The 25,023-nt window shown below is 37.4% G+C and overlaps 1 protein-coding gene across 7 annotated transcripts in view; it reads right to left on the bottom strand.

The window, feature by feature from the left end:
- Window positions 1-25,023, bottom strand: part of COL19A1 (collagen type XIX alpha 1 chain) — a 174,049-nt gene that overhangs the window by 74,626 nt on the left and 74,400 nt on the right. For all 7 annotated transcript variants that reach the window (XM_084203250.1, XM_084203249.1, XM_084203254.1 and 4 more), the window contains 3 exons: window positions 15,951-16,004; window positions 9,505-9,558; window positions 8,773-8,808 (listed from right to left, as the gene is read on the bottom strand). In XM_084203250.1, the coding sequence (XP_084059376.1) occupies window positions 8,773-8,808; window positions 9,505-9,558; window positions 15,951-16,004 (144 nt within the window). The remainder of the gene's footprint in view (window positions 1-8,772; window positions 8,809-9,504; window positions 9,559-15,950; window positions 16,005-25,023) is intronic.

The raw sequence follows: 25,023 nt of genomic DNA, 5'->3' as shown, positions 1-25,023 counted from the left end.
TTTGTGTGACACCAGGCTGGCAGGAAAATGTGATGCATCCTTCACGGTGACCTAGCACACATGGGCTTTTCCTGACTCTGCCAGGCCACCTTTGAGGCTGAAAGGTGGCAGCCTTCTACCTACTTTGTGCAGCAGTGGAATTAAATAACATAAACAGTCTATAAAGCCTGTTCCAGCCATGGACCAAGCAAGCCCCTTGGAGTACTGCTTGAGGAACATGAAGTGGAAATCTCTAAAACATTACCATGTAGCTTGGGGAAAATAAAAGCCAGTAAAATGGAGATGTTCATAAGTGCAACTGAAGCTTAGAAAATCTACCACAACGAGTGATGGTGGCTATGAAGAGAGATGATACATGATGCACTGGTAGGCACATGAGGGTTGTACAAAATGTTGAAAATGAGGACCAGAAACTGGTGAATCCCTTTATAAGAGGTAAACCATAAAGGGAAGTATTGCCAAGGGAAAATACGCTGGTTAGATCATAAAATATAAAAAGCAGCCACACTGTGAAGAACATGTGGACAGATATTTAAAGGAAATATCATCAAACCTTAGTCTAAGTTGATGGAAACTAGGAAATGCTGCAATAGTTTTAAAAAGAATTTGTATTGAAAGCATCTGTAGGATATACCATTTTAGTACTTTAACAGTTAATATTTTTTGAAAGTATCAGGAGACAAGCACTAATAAAAATTATTTAACTTGAGACAATAGAAGAAAAATATGTTAGGAAGTTACAGAAAAATCAGCGAACAGTTCTGCCACTTACTGTAGAAGGGCTAAACTCCTGTCATGTGACTCTGCAGGTATAAAAGCAATTTTAAATACCTGATACATCACAACAAACATCTGCAGAGACATGGTGGAGTCATTGCTCATAAATGTAATATCTCAGAGAAAGTGCCTCAGAACATATCCTCAAAAAAGTGAAATTTTTATTGTGACCCCATGGTAAAACAAAGAATGTTAAAAAAAAAAGAAAAAAGCCCAGCTGAAGTGGCACAGTGAGGTTACTTAAAGATGTTATTCATGTTACTTCTCACAGAAGATTATGGTTGATGCCAAGAGAGCAAAATATTAGACAATTACATGTATTTTTGGGATCTTGAAAGTTGCTTCAAAACATAGCTGATAGTTTTTCAAGCAGAAGGGTAGACAGCTGCCTTATGTACTTGTGGGGAGTGTTGCTGGAATACATTCTGAGGTGGAATACATTTCCTTCTCAACACAACTGTGATATAATACAAAAGTTAGCAATAATAATGCAGGTCTAATTAAGGAAGAAAATCTATTTCATTTATAGACTGGTTTGTGTGTTCTATGCACAAGCTACTTTCATCCAGCCTTTCCTCACCATGAATTCCAGCAAACACATGACCTCAGTTTTTACAGAATAAATGCTATTAGATGGGGAGAAAATGTATGTAATTTAGTGAGATAAGTTAAACAAAGACAGACACGAAGTTTCAATTAGGCATGCAGAAATACCTTGTGATAATGTAAAAACAGATAATTTTAAAATCATTTGAATATGCAAGCTTTTATAATGATAAAACTTGCTACTTCAAAAAGACCCAGCTACAACTGATGTGATTTTGCCAAGCAATTTCAAAGCATTAGGTTGATAAACAAAAAGGTATAGATCCAGTGATACAACATCACTGCTGAAACATTTATAAAGCAAACTGGCAGGCAGTTCCCATTGCAAGTGATTGGTGTAGTTCTTTTAAACACAGTCCTTGTTCAGGATAAAGAAAAGCTGTCACACTGTTGAACTAAATTTTCAATGATCCCTCTGTAAACTCCATAAGTCGAGCAGTGTGGCATCATGGTAATCAGCAGTCAGGTAAAAAGTGACCACAAATTCCAAATTCCTGACATAACACAATGGGTGTCAAGTGAAGTACTGCAGCATGAGTGACTTGAAGAGCACTCCCCAGCCCCCCAAATACTGCTTGTGGGATGGGTGGTACTGCTGTGGCTGCCCTGATGGAAGAGTGGCATCCCAGCATCCCAGACAGGAGGCAACAAGATGCAGTTCAACAGGTCTTAAAGGCATCCACTTAATCTGGAGATGTTTGTAGAGGACAAGTTCTACTGTGCAGGTCACTGTGATCCTTCTACCCTATTTTGAGAATATTTTCCTCTTTGGCCTTTACATATTGAGAGTAAATGAATGTCTTCCTCTCAGGTAAAAACAGACAATCACACTCAGCAAGCAAAGGAACTGAAGTATGAACAATTTTCCTCCAGTCAAGATGGTCAAAGTGTTTGTTTTTTGGGTATCTTCAAGTCAGTTTACTTGTTGCAACTTTGATGCAGCCCTATCTTGAAACCCAAACAGGAGGATTAGGAAGTGGGAGACCTTAAAATTCAATTACCATAGTTTCCTCTTCTTGCCCAAAAGATTGTCCACCACCACCCACACGGAAGCCCACAGAGCCTGCAGACACGCCTCACTGTTACGAATCTGTTACAGTGGGAAAAACGGCACAGGAAAATCACAGAAGGATGACTAATTTCCTGTTGTATTACCATTTATGAGGGAAATTAAACTACCTCTATCTTAAGCATTTCCAAACATGACCAGATCTCAGTCGCATCCTTACTGAAGTACCTTGAGACAGCAAGTGGAAATATTTGTACACCTGCTCAGTCCCTTAAACTTACTGCAGTGACCATACTGCTCTGCTGTTACACCACTTTTCTTTCTAAACTGCATTAAATCCATTAACTTCTACAGAAAAGGAGACAGCATTTAGCAGAACTATTTCAGTCTGCCAGAAAACAAGTTAAGCTACATTTTCTTGATCATTTTTTACTGGAGCAAACAGAAAATATGTTCCTCACTGACGTCATTATTCTTTGGGTTTGGCCATTTCTTTAGCTCTCTCTGTTAATTAACCTTGAAATGTACTTTCCTTGAGACAATAATTTGAAAGTGAAATTGAAAGGGTAATTTCACCAAAGTTTACATTCATGAACCGAGTACTTTTAATAAACATAGGCTTATTTGCTAAGCAAAAAAAAAAAATTATTAAAATCCTGAGGAGTAAATCAAAATTATTCATTACACTGATGTCTACTGCATATGGGAAAATTTTCAAATCATTATTCTAATGAGGGACATAGAAAGCACATCCATGCCAATTTACCAGAGGAAGAATTTTTAAAAAACAAATTTACTGTAAGGGTAAGATTTCAATTTTTATTTACACCTTCACTATCACTATAACTGCATAAAGAAGATAAAAACCTCACTGTAACTAATAAATAACCTTCTATTTCAACAAAGGGGTAATCTTCATAGCACCTGTTCCCATAATTAAAAAGTGCTTTTTGAAGAAGAAGATATTTATAAGTTATACTGTGGAAGTTAAGTGATCATTATACTTACTGGAAAACAATTCAGGAAATTAATACACCTCATTTAAAAAGCTCAGACAGATAAATTCAGATTTTCCTTGAAGTAAATGTATGAAAAGAAGAGATTTAGAATGAGAATGCAGTTTGCAGTCTATACTTTCTTTAGTTAAATAGGATTACTTTCCTTCACGTCATTACATGGAAAGAAAGCTAAGGTAATATTATTTGAGCTGCTTACTACTGGAGAGTGTGTGTCCATTTCTTTAGCTTCACAAGAATAACTCAGGAGAAAGCTGTGCAGTCTGAGGCTGATGTTTGTTTAGAAAGGGGAGAGCCAAAAGTTACAGCGGAGCTTGCCCAGACCTGAATCTGCAACTTCCTCCCCCAGCCGCCTCCGCACGGCACTTGCGCACCAGCTTCCTTGGGATCGGTTTAACCAGACCTAGGAGCCAGCATTCCAAATATCTGTTTAGTAAGCAAGTCCCGGGGACTTCTGTCTGTGACCGACTTAAGCCTTGGCTTCTGAGTAAACACTTGGTGCCATCTGGGTGACTATTTTATAACTCCTGAAAGGGATAGGTTCGCAGGAACGTACGGACGGACGCTCATTTTCCCCAGGAACTAAAAGCAGCGTATCGAGTGTCGAGGGGAATAGTTATCAGATATTTTACAAGGGATGGCTGTGCCACCTTCCCTCACCTGTCACTCTTCTGACACGGCACGCACAGGCTTAAGCTGGGATACCAGAGCGGGCAAGCTGCGGAGCCAGCTGTGACCCTGCAGAACACGGTCCCCAGCTTCTGCCTCTAAATCCCACATCTAGGCAAAACCACACTGCAGAGCAGTACAATCCCTCCTTTTTAGTCCTGGAAGGTTCATCAGCTGCAGTGAAATTTATCAGGGAACTTAAGCTTTAAACATCCCCCATGTTATTGCTTCATAAAGTGCTCGTAATAAAGGAGAAAAGTTCAAAATTTAATCACAGCATTTATTCATAAGACACCTGAAAAGTACTAAAGAAAAGAGACATCTACGACTTACAGAGCAATTCAGAACATAGCAGAGAAATTAGAGACAGCATAAAAAAAGGCTGAGGAGAAAAAGGAGAATCAATCATGATTTTGGACTACTTCCATAAAACTACCACTATAAATGAGAAGAAAAACACATACATGTATCTGGACTTGGGGAGTGTTAACTGGCTCATAGAAATGCAGGAAAACTTTACGTCCTTAATAAAAGGGCTCAAACATACACATATATATGTCAAATAAAATGTAATTGCATGAATAATGCCCTAGTCAAACAAATGTACTTAAAACTATTGAAATTGCTAATTTCAGTAGGGTTCTATGGAAATCCTACAAAATTTATCACATATTTCTTCTTACAGATTAGCATATTTTGCATCACAATGTTGTTTCTTTTCTGTAATTCTTCATGCATGATTGATGAAATTGTATTAACAAGACTTATGTATCTACTTCAAATAAATGCACAGAAACACATGGAATTCTAATCCCATCTCTTTCTCAATTCTCTGCTATTGCTACAAGTGAGAAGTTTTGTTAAATGTTAATGTTGTTAGGATTACAGTGTGAAATTTTCTGTTAACTCACATCAAACAGGTCCAGAGCTCTACTTTATTTTTCAGATGCACTTTGTGAGCTACGAAATTTCAATTTCAAACTCATAAAATAATTTTTGCATCTTAAAAAGCAGTGCTATTGTTTTGCCTATTTCACAGTTTGGCATATGCTCATCTATCTTATAGGTTGCTACAGCTGTTGGGTATTTATGAATTCTGCCATACATACTGCCTTGAAGTTTCCCTCATTCCATACTATAATGGCTATATCTATTAGTTGAACACTTCAAAATATATTTTTCCCTCCAAGTACCTTCATTCTCTTCTGTATTTTCTCATGTTCTCATGTTGCTCGTGCTTCTGAGCTGTGCGGGGTTTCCTACTCATCAGGGTTGCACAAACGCTTTTATACACAGAGTCAATGACATCTTTTTGACTTTTGCAGGTGCCAGTAGCACAGACAAACAAACAAGCAAACAAAACCCTCAAGAATTTCTACTGTGTGCTGTTACATGCTTGTATCCATTACCTATAGGCAACTCTCCCTGGACCAACCAGCTGCTGCACTGAAGCAGTCTCAGTTTTTTGTTACTTTCACACCCCCTGTGCTAAGCATGGAACAGGTCTGTGTATGGGGAGAACATCCTGACCCCCAACAACACTACTGATGGTCTAGTTTACACTGAAATAAGAATATAGGATAGACTTCATACAGCTTACTCCACTGGAAATATACAGGAATGGGAAAGCTGCCCAGGGCAGTGGAGCTCTGTTTGATGCCATGATTTACCACCTGTCTCTGCATGCAATTGCACTGGGGCAGGAGGTCGATGATCCAGGCCCAGTTGTCTAGTCTGAGAAAAACCTGGTTCCTTTTAATATTCCCTTCCTCCCTGCCCAAAAGTCATACTTAGGACTTAGTTCTAACAGTGTGTCATCATTTTCACTGCTCTTCCCTCCCTGCCCCCCAGCATAATTCATTTATCTTTTAGATAAAAATAAATAATTTTCACATTAGGAAAAAATAAAAATTACTGGAAGCAGGGGATAAATTTATGACATTATGCCTTCATCCCAAATGAAAAGAACATTTTAAAACTTTAACAGGACTCATAATTGAAACACTTACATCATATTTTGGCTATAACAGCATGAATGGTTCTGACATAGTAAATTCTCATTAAGTGACATAGGAACTGTGATATTATCTGACCTACTATTTGTTCACAGCAAGATATGACATCTTCCTTTCATGATTATATATTGTAAGAATCATAGCCACACAGAAGTCACACAAATAAAACCACTCTGAAAACTGAATTTTCCCTTAGCCACCATCACTCATGTAATAAATCTTTTGGCTCTTGCCAAGAGAAACACACAGCGATTTACAGTGGCCAAGAGAGAAAGCCTTCCTGCTGGGCTGTGCATTCCCACTCTTCTCTGATCTGTCTTCTAACTGCTAAACCCATCCACAGTCACTTCTGTCTACATCACTTACTAACATCCCTCTGAAGACTGTGTCTGCTTTCCTAAAATTTAAGTATTTTCTTTTTAAAAGTGTAAAGGTGACCATCAGTAAATGTACCAACACAAAGACACCTTGCTGTGCTGGAATCAATGAACTGAAACATATACAAAGCATTTTGTAATTAAAGAAATGCAATTCTTTGACATTCGTTTTATGAAATTGGATCACTTCAGGTACCAAAGGAGTTAGTTCAGTCAGCCTGAAAGCACTGTGCCCTGGCAGCCAAGAGGGATAGAACTGTCCTGGGGGCATCAGGCACAGCATCACCAGCTGGGCAAGGGAGGGGATTGTCCCGCTTTCCTCTGGGACGGCCTCACCTTGAATATTGTGTGTAGTTTTGGGCAACACAATATAAGAAAGATCTAAAGTTCCTAGAGTGCCCAAATGAAGGCCACAAGGAGAAAGAAGGGCCTTGCAGGGAAGAGCAGCTGAGGGCACTGTCTCTGTTCAGCCTGGAGAAAACTGAGGAGAAACCTCACTGCAGGTACAACTTCCCAATGAGGGGAAGAGGAGGGGCAGGCACTGACCTCTTCTCTTTGGTGACCAGTGACAGGATCCAAGGGAATGGCCTGAAGCTGTGCCAGGGGAGGCTTAGTTTGGGTATCAGGAAAAGATTCTTCACCCAGAGGGTGGCTGAGCACCAAAACAGGGAAGTGGAGACAGCACCAGCCTGATACAGTTCAAGAAGCATTTGGACAGTGCTCTCAGGCATGTTGTGTGACTCTTGGGGATGGCCCTGTGCAGGGCAGGGAGCTGGACTTGATGATCCCTTCCAGCTTGTGGGTCCTGTCCAACTCAGCATATTCTCTCATTCTTGCTATCATACTACTGAGCTCTGAGTACGATTCTTAGGAAAGCTAAGTGACCACAAATGCAACTTAAGACAATGAACACATTAAAAGAAAAAAGAGATTTAATATATGGAGGTACATCTATCAAAACACATGTACTAATTTTTCAATCACTGCCATAAAAAATCTCAAGAAGACAGTTCTATGGTATTAGAGGACACACAAAATAGACACCCTCAGGTTTTTTCTTGTCCTATCTTCAGATGTATCATTCCTATGATCCCTTCAGGCCCTGTAAGAATCTATCTAAGGCAAGACATACTCCAATGCATCTATTACAGTAAAATTGCAGGTTACTAATAATATTTTAATAATATATTAACTCTTCCAACACACAGTTTGCATATTCAAGAACTAAAGGACACAGATGGACCTGTTTACCTCCAGTAAGATATGAACTGCAGCAGAGTCACTGATCTTGGGGGAAAAACTCACTTCTTGCCAGGAAATAGAGATACAGGGTATTATAATTCATAATCCAAAAAACAAGTAGTCTAAAACACAGCAACTTAATTTTGACACCTAAAAGGTAGAATTTATTTTTATCATATGGGTCTTTGTTAAATCCTTCAATGTTTGTAAGCTCTAATGGAGATCCTGCTGCTACAGCATTGCAAATTAAGGGAGGGAAAAGACCATGTATAAACTATTTACACTATGAATGACAGTTCTTTAGAAGTTTATTTAGGATTACATGGGTAATATGAACAGTATAGATGTGGCTCATAACACTGAGTCTGGGAGAAGAGCTATTCATGTTGTGAAACTACAGCCTGGGAATTTGGAAGCTTTTAGCTTTTTTGGTTTTTTTTCATTTTTGCCACACTCTTTTGAATTTTGCACCATTTTGAATTGTTTTTGCCCAAATAGACTGTTCAAAATGGAAGGGGTTTTCATCTCAGCTCATGAGTGAAACCACTAGAATTCATAGAATTCAGACTGGATTTATTACTTTTATGAAGCAAACAAGACATGCCCTGGAGAGTTTTGGGGACACATTTCTTCAAGCTTTGTACATGCTTGGGGCCTGGATTGCAAGGAAATCAAGAACATTTTCCACCATCCATACAGCAGTATCTAGCCAGAATACAATAGTCTGAAAGCATTGATAATTTTTGCAACCTTTTACTGAAAAATGCTTTTCCTTAAGATAACAAGGGAATTCCTCCACTGAAACAAGCCTATACTATTTATACATGGAATAAACAAGATAATATCCTTGTTAGCATTTGGGAGGAAACAAGATGTTTTAAACCTGCTTATTTTTTTATATTTACAGAATTCCCTGCACAAGTCACACAGAAAATGCAGAGACACTACGAAGAAAGGGATTTTAAGACTTATTAGTGGGAGTATTCATTGCAAATTAGTGAAAAACATGCAGCATTTCTTAGGGATTTTCTTTTGGCTCTTTTTTTTTTGCATGTACTCACACTTAAGGCAGCTGGTCCTGGAGGTCCTGCATCTCCCTGGTTTAAACAGGAGAGGAAGTAAATCAACAATCTCTTTAGTTATACATATTTAACCTCTAAACCTTTTAGAGAATATGCAGCACTGCAGAAATGATTTCAGTACAATTATCAAATGTTGATTATGAAAATATGTGAGTAAAGTGATATTCTTCTCCAGTAATAGCAGAGATATACACAGTTCACCACAGGTTAAAGGGAAAAAAAAAGTGCCAGGCCTCTGCATAAATGAATCACAGCTTAAAAAAAGCAATCCTTCAAAACACATTTCCATATGTCAAGTTACAAGCTGCAGCTTACATGCACAAGGTGGCTGCTGAAGCCAGTGTGACAGCTCACATATGTAAAGAAATCTGACTGTGTGAATATTCACAGAATTAGGTCACTGAGGTACAAATCACATCTGAGACCTTCGGGTTTAGTTCATGGGAGCAAATTAGTGCACCAGTTGCTCATGAGAGCAATTCAGAACACCAAATCTAGGCTTCTGCTCAGAACTCCTTTTAAAATTCCTTGCGATAAAGGGCACTTGTCTTTTGCACTTATAGTTAGCCTGTGCTCATATTCTTTAACCCTTAAGTTGCACAAATGGCAGCAGGGGGTGTTTGCCACACATAGCTATGGCAATGTGTGCAAAACTGAAGAATATCATGCACACTCACATATGCATACAACTTAACAGATTTAAAAAGGTACCTTTTCTCCTTTTGGACCAGCCACACCAGGACTACCAGGGTCACCTTTTAGTCCCTGGGAAAAAAGAGAAATGCATATTTGTTGTCATCTGTGAAAAATTATGGGACAAAATCCTGTAGCACTGTGAAGCAGTATACACTAAACAAATAGGCCTTAAAATTCTATCATGTAATTAGTGCTATCTCAAAATTCTTTATTTTCATTATTTTGTGAACAGACATACATCTATCAGAGACCACATGTGTCTTCAACACATAATTAAACATACAAAACCAATCTACTTTATTGTGCTCCATTATGGTACGTAGTGAGAAGAAATGCAAAATTCTTTTGCAGCCTTGCGTGGCCAAAAAAAGATAAAATAGAATATCAGAGAAAGTGCTAGTACATTCACATGAACTCTGCTAAAATTGGGAAAGAGGCAGAGGTGGGCAGAGAACTGCAGATTTTATGTTTCAAGTAGTGCTGAACTGATGAGCTCCAGCAGGGTACAGCTCAGAGCTGCTGCACGTCCTCCAACACTCTCATGTTCACCGGTGTTCACAAAGGCAATTAGAGAAATAATCGATTTCCTTCATACCTCCTTCTTTAGTTCTGCCTTCAGCAGGACAAGCAATTAATACTGCCTAGCCTTACACTTTGCACACACAGCCATTTCACACTCCCAGGATCAGAGTGGTTTGGGTTGGGACTTCTCAAGATTATCTGGTTCAACCTCCCCGGCAGCAAACAGGGACATTCCCAACTGGATCAGGTTGCTCAGAGCCCTATCCAACCCATTCAATAATGTTTCCAGGGATGGGACAGCTACAGCCTCTCTGAGAAACCTTTTCCAGTGTTCACCATTTTCATTGTAAAGTGTTTCCTACTTACACCTGGTATGAATCTACCCTCTACAATATCTCCTTGTAGATATCTCTCTTCCACTAAGAAGTTCTCACCAGAAGCGCCCAAAAAATCCCCACAAAATATCTTTAGTACCCAGCACACAATCTTTGTTGTCTTCTTGCTGCAAAACAAATGGAAAAATAAGGGATTTCAAAATATACCCAGCAAATTCAAGCCATTCTACAGCGATGAATGGACTTAATTATCATGCTGGACCAACCTACTGCTTTAGTGGCATGAGAGACTGTGTATCTTGAAATTCAGAGACACCTCTACAAGTTTAAAGGTTTTACTTAAAAATGAAATGACAACAGTGGAGGCAATACAAGACCCAAGCATAATAAGATGCTCCACAAGTAGACCACCATCTTTTTTTATTCTGGAGGTTAAATAGGTCAAGGGTGGAAAAAATTCATTTACATCTGAATTAGGGTTTACAAACTAAAGTTCTTCCCAGCTCCCTTTTTGTTCTTGCAAATTCTCTTCCTCAGTTTGCAATTATTAGGAAGATAGAGACAACTGGCACAAAAATGGTAGCTAACATCTGTGCCTTGGTGGGTACAGAAACATGAAATCAATGAGTGTTCTAAATACTGCGTATTTGTGCAACTTCACTTCCTGCTAAAATTACATTAATTCACCATCTGGAAGGAACATCATTTAGAACTATATGAGCATTTAAGTACCCACTTTGGATTAAATTTGTGGTTGTTGTAAATACCCCTGATTTAGCTTTGATTTGTTCTTTATTAAGCTTGCCAAATATGTAATAGTTAAATCAGAAGTAGTTTTGCTGTTTGAACTTAAAAAATGTAATAGGCAGATGGATTCAAAAACCAAGCCAAAAAATTGCTTTCTTTTTACAATCTGCATATTTATGACATTGCTTTAATATTGTCTCCATTTGCTACATTTTACTTTCAACCTCCTTCTGAAAGAATGCATAAAACACAACCAAACCATATTTTTAAAGCAGTTTTAGGGATTTTTCAGGTATGCAAACTGTATGGATTTGATTCAAAATCAATTCCAGCAAATCAGCCGTGGAACAATAGTTGTGAGTTTAGGAATTAGCTCTTAGGCTGTATGTTTACAGAAGATAAAAGATAAGGCTAAAAAAAATCTGCAACTCACAGATGGTGGCATATATCTGTGTGTCTCTACTGAATAGAAAATGCAACTGCAGATGAAAGATGCTGAGCCTGAGCCATGCACTTTCAAACTATCAACCTTATTTTTTCCTAATTGCTGTGTTTAAAGCTTTTAGTAGTGTTGCTGCCAGAGCACCTCAGTGAGGTGTGCAGTCTGACAGCTACTGCAGAGATGATGACCTTAAATAAATATAATCGACCTCAAATAAAAAAGGCAAGGGGAAACTACATGTTTAACAGGAAACCTTACAGTGTTTGAAGGAGGATTTTAAAGGACCCAATGTTATAGGCCCATTATAAGTATTTCTGGTTTGCCTACACATTCTACATGCATTTTAAAATGTTATAGACTTAGAAAGTTCCAGACATGGTGAATGCTTGCAAAAAACACATCTGGGAATGCACCACGCCTATTCTTCCCTACAGTCACCCTTTTGAAGCTGCTGAGAGGTTTAGCTGCTGGCTCACTGTCTCTGAATGCCATAAGAAGAAAGAATTCCTGTGCCAAGTCAAATCTGTAGCCCCTTTTAGCAAAGTACAGTAGAGTATCCTGTCTCTGTCAGAAACCAGAACAGGATGCTTCAGTAAAATGAATGTGGTTATCTAAACAGATACAATTTGGATCCTTTTAGATCAAGCCCTAAGTTAGAAAAGCTAATTTTCTGCAATGTTTTAGGAGAAAAAGGTCAGCTTTAAAAACAAACAAATTTCTATTGATCTAAGGGGTCTGTTAGCAGATTTGCCAGAAATTCAGGAACAGATTAAAAATTGCTCTTATAACAGAGAGTAAATTAATTGAGTGTTGAATTCTATCCCAGTCTAATTCTAGCTTTTTAGGACCAATATAATAATACACATTTTTGAGTTCATGAACAACGTTCAGCTGAAGCATTTTCTCCTCTAAAAGCACTACAGCTTGGTCTTTTTAAAGGTCATGAAAATTTACAGTATGGCTCCTCTATGTAAACCAAAATGTAAAGTAAGCATTAGAATATGCATATAACAGGCCAATTCAAAGCTAACAAAATAACCCATTATTACAGATCAGATCAGTTATCTCTGCTGAGTAACAGAGCTTGGGAATACTCTAACCACGAAGAGCAGTACCACATTTCCTTCACAGAGCAGCCTTAAAATCTAAGTTAATGACAGCCTCAGAGTCAGCTGTACAATGCCAACCTGGATATGCTGGGATAACTTTTCTAATTTAGCAAAGTGTTTTCATAGCTCCAAACAAAATACTTTTTTTCAATTTATGTCTCAGGTACTTTAAAATACTGACACTGCTCTTTTCTCATTAATGGAATTCCAAAACTTCAAACTGGTATATTACTAGAATTCACTTGACCCTAAATTAAATCTACTATCTCCTAATACTTTTGTTCCTAATAGAATTCTCAGACTCTAGATATAAACAAAAATCATCACCAACTTCAAGTTTCCAAACAATAAGATTATTCTCTTCCTATTCAGGTATTTCCTTGCTATGCTAATACTAAGAGAGCTCAAGGTTGGACAGGCTCTGAGAGCGTGAAGGTAAATAACTATTGCTACAACCACAAGGTGAAGGATCCCTTTAAAAATGATCATACTTCTGATCACCTTTTTCCACAAGCATCAAAATAAAAAGGTCTATTATGTTTTCCATCTTCCCATTGAAAACCTGGGATTCTTTTATTGTTTACTGAACTTAAGTGGTTCATTCTTTGACATCAGGTATGTAAAGAAATTTTATGCAGAAAAGTTTTAGAAAAGTCATTTATGGTGACTTTTACCACCCCCAGCAAGAGAAATAAAAATAACCAGTTACACACTTGGTTTAATATATATACTAGATTTTAATTTCCGATTTGTTTAAGTTTTTTTCCCTACTTACAAGAAACTATTCCTCTACCAGCTATGCATGACACATGCTGACAGATATGATAAAACTTGCTGTTTTGACTTACTTTTGCTGAAGGATTTAATTTATGTCAGAAAATAGTAATTGGCAATATCCCATGGCATTCATTCCTACCTGTGCCAGTGATCAAGAAAACAACATGACTCAAAAAGAGTCTGAAAGTTTCGGTGATAAAGATCTTCTTTTCACTTCAGATCAACAGGCAGACATATGGATATAACAGAGAACATATTTCACAGAAAGTTTCATGGATATTTATATTACAAATTTGTCCTTATTCCATATAGGCTATGAGTGTTTTTATAAATTTTTTTTCAGATAGTGTCTCTATGAAGCTTCATTTGTTACAGTGGACAGCATTATTACAGAATCACAGAATCATTAAGGTTGGAAAAGACTTCCAAGATCATCAAATCCAACCTTTCACAGATAACCACCTTGTCAGCTAGACCAGACCACTCATAACTCCTCAGTTACAAAAGCAGACAGGTCACACACCCAACTTTAAAACCAAATATTCACAAGAATGGTGAATGGAAACAATATCTTAAAAAAAATACAGGATTTTACTGGCATCAATGTGTCACCTGAGTTTAATGTCAAGTGGCTAAAAGAGTCTCAAGGGATGAAAGAGATACTATTCAATCAGACTGGCTGTTCAACATAGAAAAGCAAATGCCTGCTTAGAGACATGAACTACAGGAGGACTATATTAGTGATATATTAAGTTATTTATAACTACTCCTGAGGAAACTAAAAACAATGGCAAGCACAGTAGTAGTATTTATAGCAAGTATTCATGTTGTCAGATGGATTTTGAATAATGTCCCAGGCTGGGACACGGCATTGTAGAACTTGGCTCAGATTACTGGAGAGATAAAGTGGGAGATGTGTGGAACATTTAGATATATTCACAGTTCCCGCCTCGAAACCTGGTTCTCAATGAGATTAACTGAGCCAGTTAGCATGAGTGAGAGAAGAGGAAATTAAAACTTTCTAGGTATATCATCACTACAGCCTAGTCTCCAAACCAGGTCTGGCTTCCCCTCTGTCATGCTACTTCTTTCTAGCAAAAACTTTCCGCCCAGCTAAGAAAACACAAGTTAGCAACAGCAAGCAAAAGTTTTCTGTGACACCTACTTTTCTGATTTTGATTAAAATACATTCAAATATGGTTCTACCATTTGTTCAAGAAAAATGTTCAGTCATCAAGTTCTTGTGAGGATGGAAACCCTCACTCCCCCAGGCAGAGACAACACCTGCCAGAAGGCAGTGCCACTAGCTTTAAGTGTTTTCAGGCTGTTTTTGTACAGCACTGCAGATTACACCAGTGTAAGTAGATTAACTTGATCATTGCAGAAATATCAGATGTTACATTTCTGCTTGCAGGGTAAGTTAGAGAGACACTGATAGAAACTAAGAGTCAATGGTACACAGTCCTGTAAATTTAAGGATTGATGTCTCCATGCAGAATGATAATTGAGTTCAAAGCATCTTATATAAGTATTGCTAAAAGGGAATTACCTGTTGTTTCAAACAATACAGTGTTTTACTGCCATGTGCAATTTTACTTCAGTTTTAATGTTTTAGTGACAGTTCCCATAATAATAATAATCTACCATTTACTGAGACATTGTAACAGTTCAGTAAACATTAAAAAATGTTCAGTATTTTTCACTTTCATAGTGCCACTATATTAAATATGCCCTAGAGTTAATCAGATACTTGGTATACCTTACTCTTCCTAAAAGGTTGATGGAACAAGATCTCATGTAGAAAAGAAGATCTTGTAAGACCAACACAGAAATGTCACCAGAGCTATGGAAAGAAACACAGATGTGTTTTTTCCATGCTGTCAGCATATATGTAGGTATGAGAGAAGCATACAGTTCACCTTTACAGACAGACAGGCTACAAGAGAATACCTCTACAAATACCTAAATGTAGTTTCAGTTTAGTACATAGTGCATGTTCTCACATGAAGAACATCCACTTAAAAATAGCCTGATTTACCCAGCATTAAATTATAATTACCTAAAACAGGAAAAATATTTTTATGGTTACAGTGTGCATGGAAAGCCAGGTGATGTAAAAAGGGTCATAATTTCGTAGCTTGTGTTACTGCATTTTAAGTCGCCCCAGCTAGACTGCCATAGTATTTTTGTGTTCAATGCTGACCCTTTTATTCCTTCAGAAAAGGTGCTTAAAAAAGTATTACTGAATGTTTTTTCCAAGTCCTGTATCTGGATTCTAGTCCTAATATCAGCCACTCCCCATCTGGGAGATGCTCTCTGCCTTCAACAGCAATGCTTTGCACCTGGAGGGCCAAGATTATCCAGCATTAAAATCTAAAGCCAGGGTAACCCCCATCAGGGTCAAGAGGGGGAAGGGCAGGAAGAGGAATACCCAATTTCTAAATCCATCACTCTACTTACATAAAGCCTGAGTTGCATTTCTTCCACCCACCCAGAAGTTTGTAACTGTTTCATTATTGTTCCATTTACCTCGGTTCCAGGAAGGCCTTCTGCTCCTGGGTCTCCTTTATCTCCTTTTTCACCCTAAAAGAATTAATATTTATTTTATTATATATACTCATGGCAAATACTAACCCACAATGCTTTTAACAGCAAAAATATTTTACCATTCTGGTCTGTTCTTCATGTACATTTCTGGATGCACAAGCAAAACTATTTTGTACATTCCAATGGAAATTCTTTCCAAATAAATGTCCCTGAAAAAATGTCTAGCACTCTGCTAGGTACAGTTCTCTGTACTTCACAATGTCATTGAACATCCATAAAGCTTAGCCACAGAAGAACATTCAGGTTTCTCATTGTTTTTCAAGAAGATGGTGGTGAAACAGAAATTTACACCAGGGAACAGTTTAGTTTTTGAATATCCTAGTCTTAATATTGCATTATATTTTTTTCATTCTGATATTCAGTTTTGTTATGAGATGCTTAAAGTACGTGTTTATTTACAAAGTCCTCAGTATTATCATTTGTCTTTGACCTATCTGGTATATGGTTCTCTATTTGCATTTGAAAAATGGAAAAACTTTTTGTTCTGAAAATTTTCTTACAAGTATGAATATGAACAACATTGTTAAATCAAAAGAAAAAAAATAGTGGGAAGGTTCCTTCAGAATTGACTATAGCTGGTTCCTGAGTTTGCTCATGAAACACTGACTACAATACACAGTAATCTCTGTAGAATACATGAAAGAATTCAGTTTCATATTAACTCTAAGAACCATGCTATTCTAGTTAAGACCTATTTTATCAAAGCAAATAAAATACACCTGCTAAAGAAGCATAATTTAAGAGAAAATACCTTCCAGAAGCAACAAGCTTTAAGAGCTCTATAATTGAATCTCTGTCCCTCAAATGAAGTTTGTTAAATCAAAATAAGTAACCATAAAGTAACATAACTCTGATAGAAGTGCAAGGACTGACTTAATTAGAGTCCAAGCTCTTCATATAAACCAAAGAAAACAAAGAGCTCTTCACTGAATTTCCATTATCTCCAGGGGACTATGTTTGTCTGAGCAGAACCTATTCATTATATCAGCATCATCTTCATAATTCTGTTAGGTAAATGGCATTGAGCTGAGATCATTCAGCTAACTGCATTTGTGACACAGCCCTGATTCAGAGCTATTTCTCCCGTGGCAATGACAGAAGGCGTTTCATCTAATAATCAGTTTTGCAAAATGAGTCTATGAGCTTTGTTGAACAACTGAAGCCTACTAACAAATTAGCAGCAGCAAACTGTGAATTTAATAATCCCACTCCCAAGATGGCTTTGCTGGTTCATTTTTTCCATTTTAATACATCTTGTTGATATGAAACTTAATGCTACACGTTAGCTTGAATCATACAGCTAGGGTTTTCCCTCAAGTATTCCCTTTCTTACTGGTCAAAGAAAATCTCCACCAGATAAATCTGTGCATTTACTGCAAAGTTCAAATGACACCAAGCAGTTATAGGAATTTTATTTTTTTAGTAAGTTTAAACTATAGAGTCCTCTTTGTTCTATGGATTAAGACACTGGTTGAGAAAGTAATTTTCTTTTGCTGTCAGTTTAAAAAAAAACAGTTGAAATCCCAGGTGAACTGTTCTTTTAAAATAGCTCACTTAAACTTTTAGAACTGCAAAAGTGACATTTTACTTTTCATCACTGTGACATACTGAACAAATAATACTGCTTTCAGGGTATTTCAACTAGAATCAGTTATACTGCTGCAATCTTGCAACAGTTATAAAGGCACACTCATATTTTTGACATAATATCTCCTTATCTGAATATATTTCTGGATGATTTACAAATTTATGGAGCAGTTTTTTTTATTCTATGACTTGTGTATCTACTTTCACACTTTAAGAAAAATGATGCAGATATGTACAGGTTTGCTTCAGAAGTAGTAGCATCCTGTAAATGCCTTGATGCATAGGTGGAAACCTAAGGCGAAAGTATCTTGTCATAATTTTTTATGCACCATCTACATTGCCATGAAAAGCTAAAAAGAGAGCCTGGCTATAAGATGCCTGTTATCAGCCTCAGTTATCTTTTGCCTGGCTGTGAGCTGAGCAGTACGTGTTGGTGAGTTTGCCTTTTCCTCTCCAGCAGGCAGACGGTGACTTCAAAATGCTGCCAGGCAGCTCCAGACACACAAGTGTGGCTGGTGAGTGCAGGGAAGAAAGAAACCCCCCATTCCTTACCATTTACACAATATTTGGATTTAAGATGTTGCTCAGTTTCTGTGACAAAATGATAAAAAGTGCCCTCTGTTAATGAGCCTTGGACCTCTGCAGAGCCCCTGGCTTTCTGCCAGGTATGCAACTTTACATGAACATACTGATTTTTTAATGGAGTACATGATTTGTACTTGCCAAGCCTATCATATGGAATGTCCGTGTTCTCTGTGAAGCCAGAATGCAAACCAAACAGAGGTCCAATTTTTACAATTTATTCTCACAAGATCTGTGCCAAGTCATATTAATTTCTGTCTTTATGAAGCACACTATACTGCATAATTAACAGCCAAACAGTCAAATCTAGCCAATTTGCAGAGTTGCTGAAGCCATTCTGCAGTGTAGAGGAGGCTGTTAATAATCAACATTGTGGCTTTGTGGCAATGTACCTTGCAGATTAACACAAAGAGAGAAAAATGTGTTAATGTCACTTTATATGAAGTGCTCCTGCCTGCTTATACTACATTCGGATGGGAAAATTATAGACTATTTATTGCAAAAACAGGATGACAAAACTCTGAAAGCATCAAACCTTTTTTATTCATTAACTAAAACTAACCCGATGTAACACTGAATTATTTGTATTTTTTTGAGTGAATTCTGCCTTCCATTACCCTGATGGAACAAGCTGATGGGGTTGCTCCAGAACAACTGCTGGGAGGGATTCAGTCTGCTGTGTGTAATAGTGGATGCACTGAATCCAGTGATAGCATTCTTTAATTAGGGCCAGGGGTACATCCACAGCCTCTGCAAAATGAGAGTACCAGCCTCCAACTCACTTGTCCACTTTAAGATTGCCTCATTTTCCTTGCACACTATTTCCCCCATGTTAGAATAGCAAAGTAATATATTTGGAAATAAAATACATTAAGACCTAAAAATTGAACTAAAAAGATTAAGATTTTTCTGCAACACTGCCCTGCTAATAATACAAAAAAGGAATTCCTGGTATCAGTTTTTGGAAGAATTTTAAAATGCCATTGTTTATTAACACTTGCTGACTTACTCTCCAAAGTATACAAGCTATATAATACCACTAAGTCAGTGTGGACACCTTATAATTTTTAGCGTCTGAAACTCCATGAATTTACCGACATAACTTTAAGCCAGTTATGACTTGTCATTTTTAATACTTTTTTTCCTGTTATGTTACAGTTCCGTCTCGGCAGAATGTTCTACATGAATTTTATTTTCTTGTGGCCACTTCTCCATAGCTTCTTTTAAACTGATCTCAGCTCATAATAATGCTTGTTGATTTTTCTTGAGTAAGTTATGAACAAAAAAAAAAAATTCTACATCTCCAGTTATAAAAACACAACCTTTGTTTCTTTCTGATTTTCTGATAGATGTCTGAAGAGCTGAGGTAATGAAGAGCTCCACCCCAATAACATTCTTACTGCCTGACCTGTAAATCTTCCACAGAACATGGGATAGTATGCTTTAGGAAAATGGCAATACACAGAATGAAGCACCTCAGGAGTGCTGGGAGACTGTACCATTTAAAAGGAGTGGAAAGCAAGTCAAACTAATGATTTGGACTCAGTTCAGACTGGGAGGGACTATGCAAGCAAACATTAGAGTGACACATGAAGCTCATTTCCAAACAGACTGTAACCCTGTAGCACATAGGAGTATTTTCTAAGTAAGGTCAGAGGCATAATACATTGCAGAAATACACTTCTATTATAGAAAACAAAAATCAACAGAGATGATCGGGAAGGATGTCACCTTGAAGCCTGTGTCTTCCCAAGCCCATATATTTAGGATACTCAGACAAAGCAAAAAATCTAGTGATGCCAAAGCTTTCTAGAGATCAGACAGCTCAGTAGACACACTTACCAAGAAACAGTGATCAAAAATTTGCTGATTCCAAATTGTGCCTTTGATGTCTTGTGGAAGTGTCCTAAAAAAGTGTTGTGCCTGAACACCCTGGATACCATGTCAGGAGAAAGATCTTTCCGTCCTGCTTTTTTACGTAGACTGAGCAATACTGCAAATGTTCACAATGGCTAATTGCTGCTTGGTGTCACGCATCACATTCCTAACCACAGAGGCCATATAAAGGCAAATTACCACCTCAACTAAAGGCAAAACCTTAGGCACAGAACAATCTGAAACCAGGCCAGCCCAAGGCTCCAAAGCTGCACTAATGAACTGCCTCATTCTGTCAGCAGGAATAAGGCAGTCATCCATTTTTATTATTTTAGAAAAACCTTAAAATGCAAAATTATTTGGATCAATTAGAACAGCAACCAAAGAAAAAAAACAACCCAAAAAACCCCAGCTCAAACCCCAAGTCCAGTAGAAGTCTCAGTGTAGTGCTCTCCAATGGAGATATCCAATGCACAGAGAATGAGAATAACCCCTGGAGCACTACTGCAGAAAAGTATCTGGATATTGTTGTGGATCACATAGTACACGGAAATCTGTAACACAAAGACATTTTTAAAAGGCTAAATTCCATTCTCCATTTGTCAAATGCAAGCTGAAAAAAACCCCAGCTATTCTGGTTTACTTGCCACTGATGAGAAAAGTGAAAAATAACACCTAGTTCAGGGCATCATATTTTTCTGCTCCTCTCCAAGCTAGAATGACAGAAAGTGTGAAAAATAATTAGGAGGTAAGAATGAACATAGGACATGCTGATGGATCTCAAATATGGGAATCAACATTGTAAGTGGGACATCACATTTTCCATACTGATAATGCAAATAATAGATTTCATTTGTAGCCAAATGGGGTGTGGAGGGTGGAATTTGGGTTAAAAAGGCAGAGAAGTACTGTAATGATCTAAGATTAGAATGAATTTGCCCTAACTGTAGATTTTGCTTGAGAACACTCTAAGCAGGCTTGATGATTCTCCATTGTATGTTTGTCTTCCTGTGGGTGAGGCAGATACAGCCCTGAACACTATTTCAGGTAACATTTCCTCCCCACTGCTCCAGGGGAGCAGTCGAAATAGTCGAAATAGTTTTAGTTTTTCTTAGGATGAATGTCCTTGCTGAGTGAAGATTACAGTGTTTGCAGGTACCTGTCTTAAGGAGTCAAAGCTCTCTCATTTAACAATGTCTCCTTTTATCATGAAGGTGTTGAAAGACAGACAAACATTAATACAAAGGCCAACAATATACAGAATAACAATATGATCGAGATGTTTGCGCTGTCCACGTGCCATTATTGCCAAACACAATGATTGAATGAGTTTAGACACACAGAATAGCAAAACAAAAATTAAACCAAATAACACAGGTAAAACTGGAGTACACTGATAAACATATTCTGAAGAGCTATCAATCTCTTTGGATTGAAGGACTGTATGCACATTCATTCAAGTAGCTTAGGCATACATTCCTTTCTCATACATTCCTTATGAAAGTCCAGCTCTCCCATGGCATCATCCACAAACATTGATTTCTAAAACAGTCTATTTATTCCATGGCACCCTGGCAGGTGATAAAGTGTCCTCAGTCACAGTCTTACTGAAAACTCTTATAACATAGGCTACAGAACTATGATTGAGAACCAAGCCTTAAATAATGTCCAATTATATTATTTCACATCTAGAAAATGCCACAGCAAGGCTACCAGCAATGCCTTATTGAAAACACAGGTGAAGATTCCTATAATCTCTTAATCTGTTCCTTACTAAATCTCAGCTAGGTTATTATCTTCAGCGTAATCCTATCCTGGGAAATGTGTGCGAGACCAGAGCCATTAAAGACCATTAATGGAATGAATACTAAAAGGGATTCAGATGTACTGTGGTAAGTGGGAAAGATAAGATACACAGAACACCTTTTCACCTAAGAGATTTGTTAAGGGAAAAGAAACATAAAGACACAACTTCATCCTTCTGGGTAATAGATATCAGCCAGCATAAGAAGAAAAAATACTGAGATTCTGGCTAACTCTTGCTTGCTACAATGTGTGCAAGTCTAATCACAATCTCACATTTAGATTGTTTTTCAATAATAAACGTCCCAACATAAATAATTAATGACCAAATCATGCTTAAGACGCTCACACTGGCTTTTCTTTCTGCCACATGAAATTTAGACTCTGTATTTTGCAAACTTTGCTTTATATGCTATCCTGCCATGGCTCATGCTGTCATTTCAATTTTTTTTCTTTTCCTTTAAACCTTTCAATGTCAAGGAGAAAAATACTAACAAAATCAACGATCAAAACTCCACTCTTTATGGTAATTATTTGATCATCTATTCCCAGGCCTAACTTGATAGAAAAATTCTTAACCCAATAATAACGCTTTATTCATAGAAATAAAAAATAATACAACCTAAAGCATGAACTATCTGAAAGCAGAATTTCAATCTCCTAGATAATATGTATTCTTAACAGTCACTTGAATGTATTAATACTCTCTTCAGGAAGTATAATCAGTCCTGCAAAATGTGTTTATAAGGAAGAGTCACAAAGCTTTTTCATGGTGATCTTCATTTTCAAATCCTACTTTGAACTTCTGTGCAAAAACTTTAGTGGGGGCAAACAGTAGTCTATCTCCCCAGAAAAACCCAGAATATATTTTAAAAACTCAAAAAAACATAATTCTGAATATTAATGGATATCCTATTCTTTACTCACTCCATCTGGCTGAGTTCTGCAATAAATTCTACACACAGAATACCATCCCAGTTTAAAAATTGGTGTACTGCATATAATTTATTGTGCTATACCTTTCCTCATAATCCAGAAGCAAAAGCCTTTCCAAACTATAAAGACTCCCGAATTCAGTCAGACAACTCATACATGCATCTTTCCATGCAGAGGCCATAAAGGGAACATTCATGGTCCAGTCCTCCTCTCCTTCTACAGTGTCTCTGGCTAATCTCATCTGCAAATATAAAATCAACAACCATTTCTGTGAGTCATCAGTTACATCCAGACTTGACTACTTGCCAAGAGCACATCTTAACTTTCCAGTACCTCATATCTAATCTGTGTTTGAATTGTTTTAAATATTTCTTTCTACATTTTTACTTGAGGAAGCTTCCTCTTTTTGTCACTGTAAAAAACACTAGTTCTATTGGTCAGCAAGAACTGGAATTATCTTGAAGTAGGTCTCTCAGGTACAATCCACATCCAGACCACAGACAAAATGGTTTTCATCCCTCTACACAGCTTCCACTTTGATCCAGGCTATTTTCACAAATACTCCCTCATCCTGCTCTCACCTACCCATTAGGATTTTCATAGTTAAAACTCCAGTCATCATTTGTCTTCTTTGATGGTTCTCATGCACACACACTTAAATACCAGGACATCTAAGTGCAAAACTCAGTGCACAGTTTGGCATTGCAGGGCTTAAACAAGGTCATACCATTTATTTTCATACAGTAACCACTGCCTTCAACTCAATTTTCCTCTAGTGTTATGAACACAATATCGGCACAATAGAAGTAGCATGATTTTTTGTATTATCAATTTTTTAATTAGACAGTCAGGTCTGGTGGTTCTGCAGGTATCCATCTTCTGTCTTAATTCTTACATTTTAGTTATAATAACCCTTGGATTAAATAAATGGTCCACTCTGTCTTTGTACACTGCATAACACAAGGGAATCGTAATACATGTCTCAGCTTGCACAAATCCCTGAGTTATTACAGAGTTTTGTACTTACATCACTCAAGAACAAAATTAATAGCTGAATTTGGCTCTGTTTCCCCTCACTGATCTTCCCAGTAATTTTAACCTTAAGTATCTTGTGTATCTATCAACAGATTAAAACCTCAAAAAAAAAAAAAAAAACTGTCTCAATAATGAGCAGATTATTTTTCCATTTCTTAAGTAAATACTAGAAATAGATTTGACTTGCAGCTACAATTGTTTAAAATTCTATCTGCCATTTACTGAGGAGGTTTCTGTTTATAGCGGGTCGGTGTTAGTGTTGAATGAAGATTTTTCCGTAGGAGGAATAAACTAGTTTCTTTTCAGGGCTTGTCTCCTAAGGCAACCGAAAGCCAATCTGTTCTTGACATCAGCCGACAAATAGTATTGCTTTCACGGGACGTAGTATTTTTTAGACACACATGCTTTCATGGTTTTGGCAGGGTATTGCTATTGTTATTTATACTCTAAAAGATGTTCTGCAGATGGTTAAAGCCACATCAAGTGTTTGCACAAGCTGATGGACTGCCATGATTTTTCTGCCACAGGCTGTACCTCTAGCTGTATTTCTGTCACATGATGACCGGAATAATTGCCTTTTCTGTAGCTGTGACTATTAGCTATGTTCATCAGGCCTGCAAAGACAGTAGTATCTGTTTTCTCTATTTTCTTAGACTACAATAAGTAGTTTATTAAGGTCATAGAAATCCATACTTTGTATCCAGGAAACTGGTGTTTCAATAAACACAAACCCTGGTACAGTTTAAAGACGTGGTATGTTCAGTCTCCTAATGGGTATTTATCTTGATCTGTTCAAAATACACCCACCTTGCGCAGTCAGACTTCACTAAGGTCAGTTCAAAATGTAGTTAGAAAATAGGAAATTTCTGCCTTTTGCACAAAACTTAGTAAATAGAGATTCAATACAGGAAGTTTTCTCCCCTTTTGAGGATCAAAATAAACAGCTCCCACCTTCCTGGCAACTGCCCATACAATCAGCACATATAGGTTCTATGGGTACCATCCATAGAAACAATTACATTCCTCTTCTAGTTGAACCACCATGCAGTGAAGTGTGGAAAGCCAGTGGGTCCAGAATAAATAGGTGGGACAATATTCTGCTGTGGAATGGGAGGAATTGTCTTTAGAAAGGTCATCCTGGGAAATCTGAAATGTATCTACTGGCCAGCTACCAATA

The sequence above is a fragment of the Fringilla coelebs genome (genome assembly GCF_963513975.1).
Source record: "Fringilla coelebs genome assembly, chromosome: 3".
Taxonomy (NCBI): Eukaryota; Metazoa; Chordata; class Aves; order Passeriformes; family Fringillidae; genus Fringilla; species Fringilla coelebs.
The sequence above is the reverse complement of the archived record's forward strand: the minus strand, read 5'-3'. Positions and strand labels throughout refer to the sequence as shown.